Below are 15064 nucleotides of genomic sequence, written 5' to 3'. Positions count from 1 at the left end.
CAGCGGGTTCACCGTCCCGCCCCCACACAGCCGTGGCGTGCCCCTCCAGGCCAGGGAGGGACAGGACCGCCTTAGTTCACTGCAGAGGGCGGAGGAGGGACAGAAGATGCGGGGAGCCATGGGCGCAGCCTCCTCCGCGGCTGCTGACCTCAGCACTGCTCTTCTGGAAGGATCCAGGGGGCGCTGGTGATGGGGTCGGGGGCGGGAGGGGTCCTGCTGACAGCGAAGCGTCTCCTGTCGGTGAAAACGGCCTCTATAGTGAGTTTTGCAAACTTTCGGTGCCCTTCTTATTAGCGGATGTGGCCAGTTTTAGTGATGGGCACGGACGGGACATCACCACTGCGACAATGACCTAGAGGCTGGAATAAAGGCGGGTCATACAGGGGGGGCTGCTTCTAGGGCTCGGACATTCAAGAGTCACAAGTCCGCTCAGTATCCAAGAATGGCAGATTTACCCGGCTGCTCCGTCATCGGATTCTAGTCTGCAGCTGGCATGAGGGAGAAGAACTACAGAGGGGAGAGAACAACATGGAGCATAGAAGACGAAAGGGAGAGAAGACAGCTGGAAAACACATCCACTCCCAGAGAGCCTAACGGAAAGGAAAACAGAACCTGGAAAAGTGAGCAGTCTTTTGACAATGGTAATGCGTCCAGCTTCCGGTGTGGGACAAACAAGAAGAGGAGGAAGAAAACCGCTAAAGTTACAAAGAAGAATCAAGGAAAGAGTGACAATGAAGCAAACCTGTGGTAAGCAATGGGCGGGCTCTAAGCCCCCTGCAAGATAACACTAGCTACAGACCGAGCATGCCCGGCCCCCGCGAGACATACAAACCATAAGAGGTAGGTATGAGGCGCAGAGAGTGGAGTGACGAGTCAAGAGAGGAGAGAAGGGGGGGGGGGGTATGAGAAGCAACGCACAAACGGAAAGAGAGCAACGCCAGGGGCAGGGAGCGCTGTAAAGAGGCGGGAGGAGCGAGAAACAGCGGATCAAGAGCAGGGGCAAAGATGGGATCAACAAAACCGAAGGGCGCACGAGGAGGCCTCCAGATGCTTCAATTCTGCCGACCTCCATGGGCATCTTTTTCCAGGTCACTGGAAACCCATCGGGTGCGAGGGAAACTGTTGTAATCCAAAAAGAAGGAAATAACCCACAGACTTACCGGGGAATCCACGTGCAATGTGTTTTATTATGAAAGCATCGAACGCTACAAAACGTTCTCGATTAAATCAAAAACTCGATATCTGCGTGGTATCCCCTTTCTGGGCGTTTTTTTCTAGCAAGCGTGGAAGTGGAAAGAGAGGCTGCCCCGAGGGCCCCTTCGAAGGGAGCCCAGTGCAGTAAAAGTAGCACAACTGCTGCCCATCTCAGGCAAGCGCTGCGAGACAGTGTGCCCAGCACACCCGGGGCCTCGCCGGAACGGTCCTGAACTGTATTTAGGCAGCGCAGTATGCCCAAGGGGTGGCTTTGCAGAGGATGCCACAGGACAGGGACACTCTTGTTGCTTGGCAGAGCCTACAATACACACCGAGGTGATGTCGCGCTGCTCCCAGACACCATCAAAGCACACACTTACAGCACACCTGTACACACCCTGGCATCAGGTGAAGGCGTGCCTTTGAACGTCTCTGGCAGTGAACCGTGCCACTGTGCCAAAGGTACTCATGTCATAACAGTCTGCTATTTGTAGGGTATGAGAAGGAAGGACAGAGCAGCATTCTGAGCCCAGCAGCAGGAACCCCGCCCCCATCTCCTCCCCCACAAATAGACACAGTGCTAGAAAAACAAGCATTTATAATGCAACGGTTTCACCTTTGGCAAAGTTAGAGCTATTGGCATTGTAAATGACAAATAGTTTATTTATGTGTTGGTTTTGAAAACAGATAAATAAATGGCATTGCCATTTACTTAATGTGCCACTGGTGAACGACCACACACCCACCGTCAGGCTTTCGTGCTATTTAATGAACACCGGAAATGCAATTCATGGCCCGATAAGGCAAGTCTGCAACCTAAAGGAATTTAAACGATGAATAAAAATAATGTTATTAAAAAAACACCTTCACTAACCACCAGTCGGTAGAAGCAATCAAAAACCTAGACTGATTAATGGGAGGATTTACATGATGCAAGCTACTCGATTATTTTTACAGCTTCTTTCTGAAATGTGCAAGTAAATGAGGGATGGACTGGTGTTATCTTTGTAGTATCTACACCCTTACTGTAACTTTGCATTGTGTTTGAATAGTCTTTATTTACCAGGTTTTGCCATGTGCAGTGTGTAGACGGAGCCTAAAGGCACTCTTTTCAACGTATAGTGTGCCATGGAAGAGTACATAATGAATTAATCAACCTACACAATGTGTCACCAAAAAATAATTAAATAAAAACGGTCTGATAATCATGAACTACCTTCCAGTGAAGTGGGTGATGTTCACACTAGGTGTAATGATGGTGGTTTACTAGACTTGTGCCCTGGACACAATACACCATCAAGCAGCTCAAGGGCAAAGATGCCGTCTGAGGGATGCCCTCGTGTTCAGATTCCAAGGGCGCAGCTGGCTTCCAGCAGCCATGAAGACTTCCTCACAGCTGAGCCCGTGCTATGGAATACCATTACCATCCGGCTCTGCCTGGGATTTCAAACACCAGCTGGCTACTTTCATCTCCTCACTGAGCCCAAGTCGTGCGCATGCGCAGGGATCCGATCTGTGGCGTTCCCTTCAAGACCTACAGTTATCCTGGACTCAAAGTACTCATATAGCAGGTGGGATAGCAGAGGTGGAAGGTAAACAGAAGCTGGGCCATGGCAGTCGAATGAAGAGTCAGTAGTCAGGCCGGAAGTGAGGTGGGGTGATCCCCAGGGTCTGCTCTGGGGAAGGTGGGACTGTGAATCTGCTGCATCAAGCTCCTCTGAGAGGTCACAGGTCAGCTTTCCGGATTATCAGGGGGAGAGTCCGACGGAACAGGCCATGAACAGGGACAAAAGGCTACAATATCCAACAACATGCTAGTGTTACCAGAAGTCTCCATGAAAAAGGTTAAAACTGTGCCTTAGCCAGAATCAAATGCCAGGTCTCCATGTCCGCTACTGTTTTATGGCAACCTTCACTCTCGACTCTCACTACGGTCTATCATGCTCTGGTGAATTCTGCGTTTACTTCAAACATGCCAGGTTAATTACCCAAAACCGCAGTGTGATTATTACACACAACCACAGTAGTCACTAGACTGCTCTTGTCTCTGCATCGGTCCCCCAGGCCCACACTATGGAATTTCAATGTCCTCCCCATCACTTCCGGCAACCAACATACCCGAGGCCTAAATGACACGAGACTCCCTGAGCAATGACGTCAGCTAGGCAACGTCATTACATGGAAGTAATGTACAGCGATGACACAGTGCCTCATAATATACACAACCACAAAAAAAAGACATCTAAAAAACACACAACGAAGTACTGGTAATCACCTCTCTGCTTACTTTATCACAGTCCCTCCTTAATGAGAACGAGATGTTTGATTTGGAGAACTTCCTGTGGTCCATTCAAAAGAGAGCACAGTTACTCATTCGAAGATCCCAGGCAGCAAAGAAAGCTCCTTCATGTCCGAAAAATATTTACACAGTTGAACTCTATCAGCCGGAACTAGCATGTCCCAAACCGGAAGGAACGTTCACAGGTCCACACTGTCACGTTGATGGTTTCGCTTCCTGCTGCTGAATCTGGTACCTAACACAGGCACCCAGGCATAAAGCCATGGCGAAGGGAAAAACAGCGCGAAAAAAAAGGCTCTCCAAACAAGCAGTTCATCCCATAAGAATCACAACGGACAGAGGAGCCGAGATCCTTTCCCCCAGAGCGGCTTCGGAGAATGATCCGGCACAACCGCGTCGAGGATGGAGCCTGCCTGCAGTCACCGCCCTTCCTCTGAGCTACGAGCCGAGCTATAGTGTGGCTGCCTCGGGCAGGAAGACAGCAAGGCTCCCATAAGCCACGGCCCAATCACAAGCCGGCAGCCCCAGGATACTACGTTTCCGCTGATTGCATCCCCAAGCTGCCAAAAGGGAAGCCTTTGTTACTCTGGACAGCAGTCCCCACACGTCAGGAAAAAACACACTCAACCACTTTCCTCAGAAAACAAAATTTCTACTGTCAGCCGCAGCTACTTTCTGTGAGGCTGGGTGGCTCGCCCCGTTTCGGGCTGAGAAAAACATGAAGGCAGCATTTAGAAGAGGGGCCGGAGACACGGACAGCGGGAGGGGGGGGGCGGGAACGGAACGGACAGCAGGAGGGGGGGGGGCAGGAAAGGCACGGACAGCGGGAGGGGGGATGGAACGGAAAACAGCAAGAAATGGCACTCACCTGGACTTCCTCCGGCGGCGGTCGGCCGCAGAATGACCAAATAAAACCTCCACGTCGGAAAAAATAAACCCCGCCCACCGCCGCACTGACGTAGGCAAAAGGGAAAAATTCTACGGAACGCCCACGAGTTGCCTCGAAGAATGACGGACGCCTCTCTCTTCCAATGGCTAGCCTCCATTTATGGAGCTAGCCAATGGAAGACAGAGGCGGGACTAAGCCAACATACTCTAAACAAAAGATTTCGCCTGCGTCGAAAAGCTGCGCGGCAGCTTTCGACGAGGCGAAACCTAAAAAGGAACTCACAGCATGCATTTCCCATCTCATGACCATCCGCCTTTGTGATGCCAACCAACCCTCGCCACAAGATGTCAGTCCAAATCATGGCAGAAGCAAAACAGGGGTGGGGCATCCGTCTAAATGGAGCCTTGCTTAGTTATTTCCAATGCAAGTACCAAGAAAAGCGAGTATTTTAGAAAAACAATAGACGTTTTCCAACCAATGCCAAGACAAAACAAGGCTTGAACCCTGCACACGACATCACCACAATGGCAACCCCCAGCGCAGCATGTAGCAATCAACACATTACTCACAGCGAGTGATTGGTTTCTGGAAAGCACAAATACCGCCTAAAGCCCGTGTACGCTGCAATCTGAAGAAAGGATATGCCAGTAGTGACTGTATAACTCTGGATGGCCCATGCACATACAATATATATCGTTCAACAGATTATGGTTATTTGCTATAGGACTGGTGCAGAACATGTCAGCCGATTACATGGCAAAGTGGATTGTCTGGGTGAGCAGCGGTCGGCCTGTACCAGAGGCCAGAAGGGGAGGAAGGCCGGGTCTTGTTTATTGCTGCAAGATCGATTTCCTGGCATATGAAGCAGTGTGTTTGGAGGCGAGGACACTCTGGTTGGGCTTGGATGGGGCAAGGGGAAGGGGAAGGGGGAAGAGGCAAAGAGGTTACAGGAGACAGAGAAAGTGAAGAGCAATAGATTTTAAACAATGGCCAAAGTTCTATATAATTAAGCTGTCACTTAAGCATGGACAACTAACAAAATGAATAACAGGAAACACGCTGCCAAGCAACGTTTACAAAAGCACCAAGAAAAAAAACTAGCGTAGGTGAGGAAAGAAGACGGACGGCAGACCGATGGAGGGCAGACCTGTTTACAGCAAATGAAAAGGGAAGCTCCGCCAAACACTAGCAGGAAGCGAATGAAAAAATAGCGCCTCAAAACGAACAGATACGCACTAAAGTGGAACGATACCTGTAGTTCCGTGCTGCTCTGTGGGACGAAACAAATGACAACAAGGAGGGGCCAAGAGCAAAGATTTACCATTAGCAAGCAAGTCTTTTTAAAGGACAAACGAAGTAATGAATAATAAGGTAATGGGCGGGCTGTAACTCCACAAAGTGTATACAACATGTCATGAAGATGCAGCACAAGTGCTGCCTAGGCTCGACCTGAAAAGTAGTACCTCAATCACAGTGCGATCAGTAAAAGGACTGCAATCAAGCTGAAGTAATCAGTACTTGGCCATACTCAGACTGAAAGACGAGAAAGTGTAGTCAGCACACTCTACCAATCAGAAGGGAGCAAATAAGAGTGACAATGAGCCAAACAAATCTTACGCAATGGGTGGGCTGCAGGCCGCTTGTTGTATACAATAGGCCTCCCAAGCGAGAGCGCATGCTTTTTCGTAGTTGAGACCCAAAAGGGCCTGTAACAGAGACCAGTGTGTGTGCCTCAGAGATCCTCTCTGGTGAAATAAAAATAGAACGGAAGCTGATTCGGTTCCTGTGGTAGCTTTCGAGATTGGAACTTGAAAACAAAAGCATCCTGTTGGGTATTCATTATTAGGATTTGATTTTAGTTTGAATTTTTTTTGTAAGTTTCAAGATTCCACGAGACAAATGGGAACTATAATAGAGGCGGTTAGTTGTCAAAGATACCATAAGGGAGAAATTAAACCTAAACTCTTAGTAGACAGGATGAGAGCCTTACTGCTGATGGAGCACATCTGTACAAAGACAGAGCCTAGAGTCCCCTCTGCAGCTAGGAAGCACTAGACAAATGCAGTTTAGTTACAACTAGTAGTTCTAAATATCGCCAACAAAATAAAACCTGGCAGGCTCATTGGGAAGAGATGGTTTTTCTGCTTTTGTCAATCTTAATACACATTGTTCATTGATAAATTAAAGGTGGTGCCTCTCATTCATAGACACACTCTTACATTTATTTATTTATTTATATTCATAACAACATTTGTAGAGCGCGAACGAAGGCCCTAGGGCATCTCGGCGCTGATAACTGAAATGTTTAACCCACAAGGGGTGCTGAGGTAAGAGTCAGGATCATAAGTTAAAAAGCCAGGTTTTCAGATTTTTTCGAAAGGACCAGAGGGAAGTGCTGGCCTTGATAGAAAGGGGGAGAGTGTTCCACAGCTTCGGTGCCGCTACAAGAAATCGTCTGTCACCCCAATGGACAGTTTTGGTTCGGGGGACCACCAGATCAAAGGAGCCGGAGGAACGCAGTGTTCTGGAAGGGCAGTAGGGGGTCAGGTTTTGAGTGAAGAACACTGGTCCAGCATTATGTAAAGCTTTATAGATCAAACACAATGACTTGAACTTGATCCTCTTCTTCACTGGGAGCCAATGAAGTTGCCTAATGATGGGGGACACTGATTGGTATTTTGTGGTTCGCCCTAGCAGCCTGGCTGCCGCGTTCTGGATGGCCTGCATTTTCAATAACACTCTTTCCTGGGCACCTAGGAACAGAGCATTGCAATAATCTAGGGTGGAGAGATAAATAAATAAATCGCAGCAGTCCCCATTGCCTGGATACCCTCACGAGCGATTAGCCGTGCTCTACAAATCCAGATTGATTGTAGGACGTTGAATGGTGTGTGAGTGGTTTTCGTGTGCATGGTGGAATGGAATGTGTAGGCAGAATGAATGTCCTCAAAGCTGAGCAGTCGGGTAGTGGTGGTTGAAATAGTGCCAGTGTCTCCAGCGCTCTGGTGCAAACATAGCTAATGAAACAAGCTCGCTCTACTGGGGCTGTCGTCTCATTATGCCACATTTAGAGTCTGACTAGATCACACCAGTGAGTATTCACTTAGGCTGAGCCTAGGACTCCCTAATCTCATCTTAAACCAGCAGATATTGGTTCATCTTTAAATGCATTATAATATATGACCATCTTCTCTCGTCTCAACTTACCTGAGTGCTCTTTCCAGTCCCGGGGTCACCGATGACCAGCACAATGCTGCTGCTCTCCAGGGTCTCCATGAAGAGGTACTTGACGCCCCAGACGGGCAGCTCTTTCCTGAGTTTTAGTAGTTCATAGTAACGGGAGGAAAAGGGGAGTCCATCGTATGGATTCACCTCCAAGTCATCCCCGCTGTCCAGTCCAGCCCCGTGCTCCCCGTCCTCATCGTCCTCCTCGTCCAGCATGGCGTCCAACCCATCGGACCTCAGCGAGGAGACGGAAACTGAATCCGCTTCCAGGCCAGAATCTTCCACCTCCACCTTCGACCTGCTTTCCATCACACCTCCAGCGCCTCGAAGAGTTACCGGACTACACATATGTTAGGAGGTATCTGTGGGGAAGAAATGGAGAACATCAATGAGACCAGAGGTACCACCACATGCTGGTCAAACATCACCCGTTTAAGATGCAGCCCTTGGTGGAGGAGCCTTCGTGCTTGAGCAAACCCCTGTCGCTTGTCGCACTCCTTAGAGATATACCCCACCTCTACTCCTCCACTGGGCTTTACCACACTTACACTCAAGAGCCTCAAGATTCACTTCAAGAAGGTCATGAGGGCCAATACCCAGTAATCATTGGTAATTCGTTACACAGCCTTACAGCCGCAATCTTGCTTTCACAAAACGTGTCATTGGTAAAATTAATAAAATTCTATATATTGACCTCACGAGGATAAAAGCTTTTCCCGGAAATTGAAAGCGAGACTGGTTGGTTACACATAGACGTCAGAAGATAATACTTAACCCATGAGCACAAATACCAGTTGGATGATGGAGACCGGGTTGGGTAATTTGAAACCCAGGGGACCACTTTTTTAAAAAAAATACATTTTATTCAGGGATGTAGCTAAAACAGCACATACACAATCGCATCCTCTGCATAGAAATACAATAGTTTATAGTCAACAGTGATGCATTCTCACAACCGGTGAGGTGTCCCCCCCCCCCCCCCCCCCCCCTCGAACTTAATGGAACAGATCTCTTCCTCCTCTCTCCCCAAAAGTTTTGTTGTGTGGTCATAGATTTATTAGTAATTGACAGTGGGCCTATTTCTGCAGTAGCGAGGTATGAACGAGCGCCGGCTAATGCGAATCCCTTTTATGGAGACGCTGCAAGGAGAGGGGAGCATCAGGTCTGGTCACACTAGCGTGACAAGTCCTAGTGCGGGGATAGCCCTGGTGATCCTACTGGTGACTCTATGGGGGGTCAGGGGTCTGGAGTGGTGATGCCATCTACCAGTGTTTCCCAGGCAGGGGCTGTGTCTAACGTACATACCCTGGTCTTTCTGAAGAGCACCCTCCCCTCACATCCTGCCACTTTGTCTCCTCCTGGTGTTCACTGGGGTCCTTCAGACGACTTCCAATTTCTCTTGATTTCACGCTTGGCGAAGATGAACGCAAAGTCCTGACACTGACCCGTGTTTTGGAAGCGAGTAGGAACCCCTCTAGGAGACAGTGGCCATGGGTGCGGGGGGGGGGGGGGGGGGGGGGGGGGGGGGGGGGGGGGGGGGGTGTCTCCTTTTTGATGACAGCTGCTACATATTCGTAACCTCCTCCCTGAAACTGCACAGTGAGGGACATGAGCAGAACATGTGTAAGAGGTGAGCTCCCACTACCTCACAACAGGGGCAGGCTGTATCAACCAAGTGGAGACATCTAACAATACGCCCTTGTGCCACCTTTTACAAGGGTGGCACCTATAATGGGCAAAGCAGCCTCCTTCGTATGAATAGCACCTAGGTAGGGTAGTTTCGCTTACCAAAGAGACACCTCACAGGGGCAATGGAGTGTCTACCCAAAGCGACGGAGGACAGCAACGGAACCCTGGCGGGATCAGATCTAGTGTGGGGACTGGGGTCTGTAGCTAGGGGGACACTCCGGGTGGGGCGCCAGGGTAGACCATGGAGTCTCCTGCTGGAGTGATATCTCAAATGGACACTGGAGACATGCGATGGGCAGTGGAGTGTCCTCGGCAGACAGACAGACATGTAGGTTGGTAGGTTTGCTGGAGTCATGCCTTGAGCGAGTGATTACGCCTCCTTGCCCAGGTTACAATTAGCTGGATGACGCCTAGGTTGGCACAAACAAGTGCCAATGCCAGCGTCACTGACAGTTTCACACTCAGGGTTGCCAAGAATCTCCTTGAGATGGCAATCACAGCCTTGAGGAATGGATGTTGACTTTCGGGGTACCGCTTCAGGCACTCAAGAAGAGGGTACAGGGCATTTTATGTAAATAATGTAAAACCCAGTCACTTGTTGATGATAAAGGCATTATAAATAGCAAAGAGACACCAAACTGCACCCACCAATTTAGTACATGTCTGTGTAGCAAATAGGCTCATACTGTTTGAAGGAAGACATGTTGACGCAACATAAACAAAGAAAAACAGTAGAATCCCACTTAAATGGGTGTCAAAGAAGCCATCTGGATGGAGGGAGCTATAGCTGAACAAATGGTGCATTGTTCTAGATAACTGAAGCGGCCATCCTGAAACTTCGAACAGAAGGCGTCTACTAATAACAGTGAGGGTATTTGTAACCTCTGGCATGGCTAGGGACTGACCTACTCAAAAGCCGCCCAGTGCACGCACTCACAACACAAGAAGAGGCCTTCTATGGACCACCCATCCGGTAACTGCCCATGCAAACAGGACCCCATCACCAGATATTGGAGGGGGGAGAGGGGGCTGGGTGGGGGGGCTGAGTTCTTAAAATGTGCTAAATCTAAAGTCATAGCACTCCCAAAACCTGGGGGGTCTCTCCAAAGGGGGTGTTTGATGTAATTAAGGGCGTGGCTTAAAACACCTAAGCTAAAAATCTGTGCTCATCATAGCGTGCTACCCAACTGGCAATTTGCTGCTTCTGTCATTGCATAAAGATATATAACACAACAAGTAGTGTTACACCTACAAGCCAGAACTATTGGCTTTGTCAATGTTTGCTAGTTGCATACAATAAAAAAAACAACAACCATGGCTTTGTTGAATATAACATTGAAAATGTGTCAGTTTTAAAATGACGAGACAGTGAAAGACCCATAACCCTTTTTTTTTAAAACTGGTTTCACAACCTCTTCATGAACTGGATTCTCATCTAGCAGCATGGCATTTTTGTTCATTTCTTCCACCTGACTTAATGCTTTGCCCTAGACGGAGGCCAGAGGAGGCCATCACATGCAGTAAGAGCACAGACCGGCCCATTGTCATCCTGTATGTGGCAATCAGCCGCAGACAGAATTACAATGGGCGGGTGGGGCTGCTCTTGTGGTCAGAGGAGGGTGAGGCAGCCCCATCAGGGAGCTGAGGCTTTTGGCAGGGGAACGGTGCTGTTCCCCCAATGCCCAAAATTATGGACAAAAGTCGCCCGTAAAAGGGATCGTCACAGACAACGGACGTGAGATCCAAATTACGGACGGTCCTTGTAATTTACGGACTGTTGGTCACACTATTCACTGGGTCCCTCTAGGCCTCTGGTGCCACTGCACCTGCCACACCAATGGACAGGGTCGGATTGGCAAGGCGGGCATTCGGGAATGGGCCGAAGGGCCGGTGCCTCCGTGCCCTCTGTGGGCCGTTTTTTTTCTCCCCTCTCCCAGTCCACAGAGAGTGGACTAGGAAAGGGGGGAAAAAAAACGGCCCACAGAGTGCACGGAGACAGAGAAAATGAAAGCAGCCTCGCTGTGCGGCCAGACAGCGATTGTCAGCTGTGGGCTCTCCTTCACCCCTGCCCTGCCAAGCAATCAAGCTGAGGCTGGGCTGGGAAGGGGTGATTGTTTGCAATAATCGGCCTCCGTGGGGGCCAGGTGTTTCTCAGGCCTTTGAGCCATTTGCACCTCGGCCCCCTGGCGCCCATGCAGCCCAGAAACGGTGTTAGTCTTAACACCTCGCCCACAGCCCTTCACATTCAGGGCATAGTGGGCGAGGAAGAATGGGTCTTGCTGTGGGGGCCTGGTAATGTTTGGAATTTTTTTGTTTTATTTATTTATGCGATTTTATATAGCGCGGACTTTACCCGAAGGTGCCAGAGCGCTTCACACTAGGAACAGCAATAATACATGAGGAGAAAATTATAAGTGGACAAATTACAAAAGCAAACGTTAAGTTACATGAATCAAAAGTGACAATAGTGAGCAACCAAAATACAAGAGGAGCAAACGATGCATTACAGGAGGAAAAAGTGATATGTGTGCAGGTTACAAAAGCGCACAAAATACAAGTAGAGGTATAATACTGCAATTAATAGCAGACACTCCAGCACAAGAACAAACGTTACGTAGGCAATGGTGGCACTTGTGCAAGTATCTAAAACAAACTAAAGTGAGAGGTAGCAAACAGCGTGTTACAAGAGAAAAGTGACGTGTGCAAGTTACAAAAGGGTACCATACCCAGGTACAAGGGTAATACTATAGTAAATGGTAAACACTCAAACTGCCAGAACACACTGGGAAGGCACTTCCCATGCACCACCTTCACCTCAGCCTCCCCCCTGGCTACCTTGCTACCTTGGATGACCCATAAAGCTGTGTTTTGTGCTCCCCTGCCAGGACATTTTCCCAGGGCCTGGAGGGTTGATTAATTTACTAATGGCAGGGGCCTTACCTCTGTTCATGTGCTCCTGAGCTGAAGGTCTGGGGAGGGCTGAGTAGGTTAGTAATAGCAGGGGCTTTGCTGCTTTTCAGGTGCTCCTTCCCTGGAGGGCTCGAACAATTTTGTGACAAAAAGGGGCCTTGCTATTTTTTTTAGTTGCTCAGCATGTAGGCCATTGTCACCTTGGCCCTGTGTCCTGTGCAAGAACAGTATCCTCCCACTTTTATTCCTTGTCTGTGCAAATGGTGTTTCATGAAAGGGCACGCCCCTTGAATGTGGGCCACGCCCCTTAAATATGGGCCACGCCCCTTGAATGTGGGCCACTTTTTTCGTCAGTGCCCGGGCCGAATTGTGATCCCAATCCGACCCTGCCAATGGATGCTACACCCCTGCTTCTACCCTGGCCCCTCCCTGCACCTTCTTCAGATCTGTTGGACATTAGGAAAGGATTCAAAACTTTCCTCTTTCCCTCTGCCTAGTCATTTTCTGTCTTCTCTCCTGTTTCTGGCGCCTTACTGTCTTGGTTCTTAGTTCCATTATTCTGATGCTGGCAGCGCCGGGACGCCTCTTCGCTGGGGCAGCTGTGCGCTATACAAATCTAGTTAACATAACATAACCTCTGCCCAGCCTGCTCCCACGTCTCCTAAGAATTTCTGAGCGCTGGACATTAATGTTGTGTATGTGCGTCCACGGACATGGTGTCCAGTGGAGATGGTTCACAGAAATCTCACGGGAGGCGTTCTAGCGCCTAAAAATCACGCGAGGGGACACAAATTCTCGTGTGCATGCACTCACTAACCTAACGATAGGACGCGGTGCGTAAAAAAAACTCAGCCAAGCAGCGGTTGGCGGAGTTTTACTGGAAGGAAAAGGCAAAGCTCTACAAACTTCACCGGCGGAGCAGAATTATTCACTCACCCCTAATTTAAATACCAGGAATCACTCACCCCTCAGAGTGGTTTTAGTCTCATCGAAGGCACACTTTCTCTACCAGTCCAAATAGCTACGAAGGCTGAGAAGCCTCAGGTTGCAGGGGTTTTGATCACCCTTCTCATCTGAAGGCTGGCTCGAGCGGAGTGGCAAGCCCCCAATAATTATTATTTCTAGTTCAGGTCCCACAATAGCGCCGTTCCTCAGTGTGGACACCCCTGGCTTGATGTTTTTGTATGAGTGTGTGAATGAGTGTGTGTGTGGCATCCCACCACAACAGAGGTCTCCATATAGCATCTACCTTGAAACAAACCATGGCAAAGTTCATAGGTCCCGCATACTTCAGGTACGTGTTTGGTGTCATGCCTTGAGGTTGGTGTTTAGAAGAACAAATAAAAAACATACATCTGTCATTCTGCACCCAGAAACCTACATACACACAATATATATATATATATATATATATATATATATATATATATATATATATATATATATATATATATATATATATATATATACACACACACACACATATACATACATATATATATATATATATATATACACACACACATATACATACATATATATAAATAAACACACATATACATACATATATATATATATATATATAAACACACATATACATACTTACATATATATATATATATAAACACACACACACACTATATTATATATACACACATATACATATATACACACACACACACACATACATATACACATACAGGGACAAAGATTACAGAGATGCAGTGAGACAAACGCGAATGGAATCCTGCAGACACAGCTGGCTGTCACATGGACGCACTGATGGATGCGATGGTGAATACATGGATGAATAGAGGGTTGGCCGTGTGTGCAGATAATACAGTGGCGGCTCCTCCGCTAAGATGGCGAAGCGTCGCCCCACATTAAAAATAAAATGACAAGAACATAACGTTCTCATTTTATTTTTACTTTACTGGCACAGTTTAGATTAAGGAGCGGAGCTTGTCTGTCAGCTAGAAGGGGTAGGAGTGGTGTCTGCACTTAAGTGCACAGGATGATTTGGCTGGCCGTCTTGGGCCGGCCAGACCGTCATGCGCACTTTGCATGTTTCCACCCAGGCTGCATTACAGCCCGGGTGGAGAACCTGCCCAGGCTCCCAGTCCCTCTCTGAACGCCGCGCCACGGTGCTCAGCCCAATCACACTTGCTATCATCTGCGTTGTGCGGAGCCTGAGTGCTTCCTGTTCCTGCCTCGTGGAAGTAAGAAGAAATGAGGAGAGGCTACGGTGGTCAAGTAAGCACATTTTTCTTGCGTTTTTTATACCCACCCGCCCCACCGCCACGGCCTCATGGCAGCCGGTTCTGGTTTGTGGAGGGGTGTGGACAGCTGTGGGTGGATGGCTTAGTGGACTAATGCATCCACTGCAGGAGCCTATGTTCAACCTCATGGTCACAGGTTCAAATCCCGGCAGGTCCACTCAGCCTTTCATCCATCTGAGGTTGTTAAAATGAGTACCATTGAGTTGGGTAAAAATAAACCTCTGTTATTCAGTGCCTTGAGACCCATGGGTGATAAGTGCGCTTTACAAATACACGTGTTGTGTTATGTGATGCATGTGGATGAGTGAATTGATGGATTAGTATGAAGACGTGGGTGGACAGGCTACTGTAGATAGATAGCAGGGGCATGGGTAGGATGCGTGGATGTAGTTACACAGGCAGATGGTTAAATGTGTAGGTGACAGATGCACAGCTGTGGGTGAAAGCCTGCGGGTGACTGAGTTGATGGATAATTATGGATAAAAGGGTGGCTTGACAGATAACTGGGTTAGTAGATGGGGACAGGCAGGATGCATGGATATATTTCCTGGTGGATGGATGTATAAATGAATGTGAGTG

The 15064-nt window shown here is 48.5% G+C and overlaps 1 protein-coding gene across 3 annotated transcripts in view; it reads right to left on the bottom strand.

The window, feature by feature from the left end:
- LOC147725650 (ATP-dependent RNA helicase homolog DQX1-like) overlaps positions 1 to 15064 on the bottom strand; it is a 324707-nt gene that overhangs the window by 143932 nt on the left and 165711 nt on the right. Inside the window, exon 2 of one of the 3 annotated variants that reach the window (XM_086964334.1) lies at positions 7590 to 7969. In XM_086964334.1, the coding sequence (XP_086820460.1) occupies positions 7590 to 7955 (366 nt within the window). In that variant the 5' untranslated portion in view covers positions 7956 to 7969. Of the gene's footprint in view, positions 1 to 7589; positions 8067 to 15064 lie in introns of all 3 variants that reach the window. The other 2 variants (XM_086964335.1, XM_086964336.1) reach the window with 2 other exon arrangements.

The sequence above is a fragment of the Lissotriton vulgaris genome, chromosome 3_2, assembly GCF_964263255.1.
Source record: "Lissotriton vulgaris chromosome 3_2, aLisVul1.2, whole genome shotgun sequence".
NCBI lineage: Eukaryota > Metazoa > Chordata > Amphibia > Caudata > Salamandridae > Lissotriton > Lissotriton vulgaris.
The sequence above is the reverse complement of the archived record's forward strand: the minus strand, read 5'-3'. Positions and strand labels throughout refer to the sequence as shown.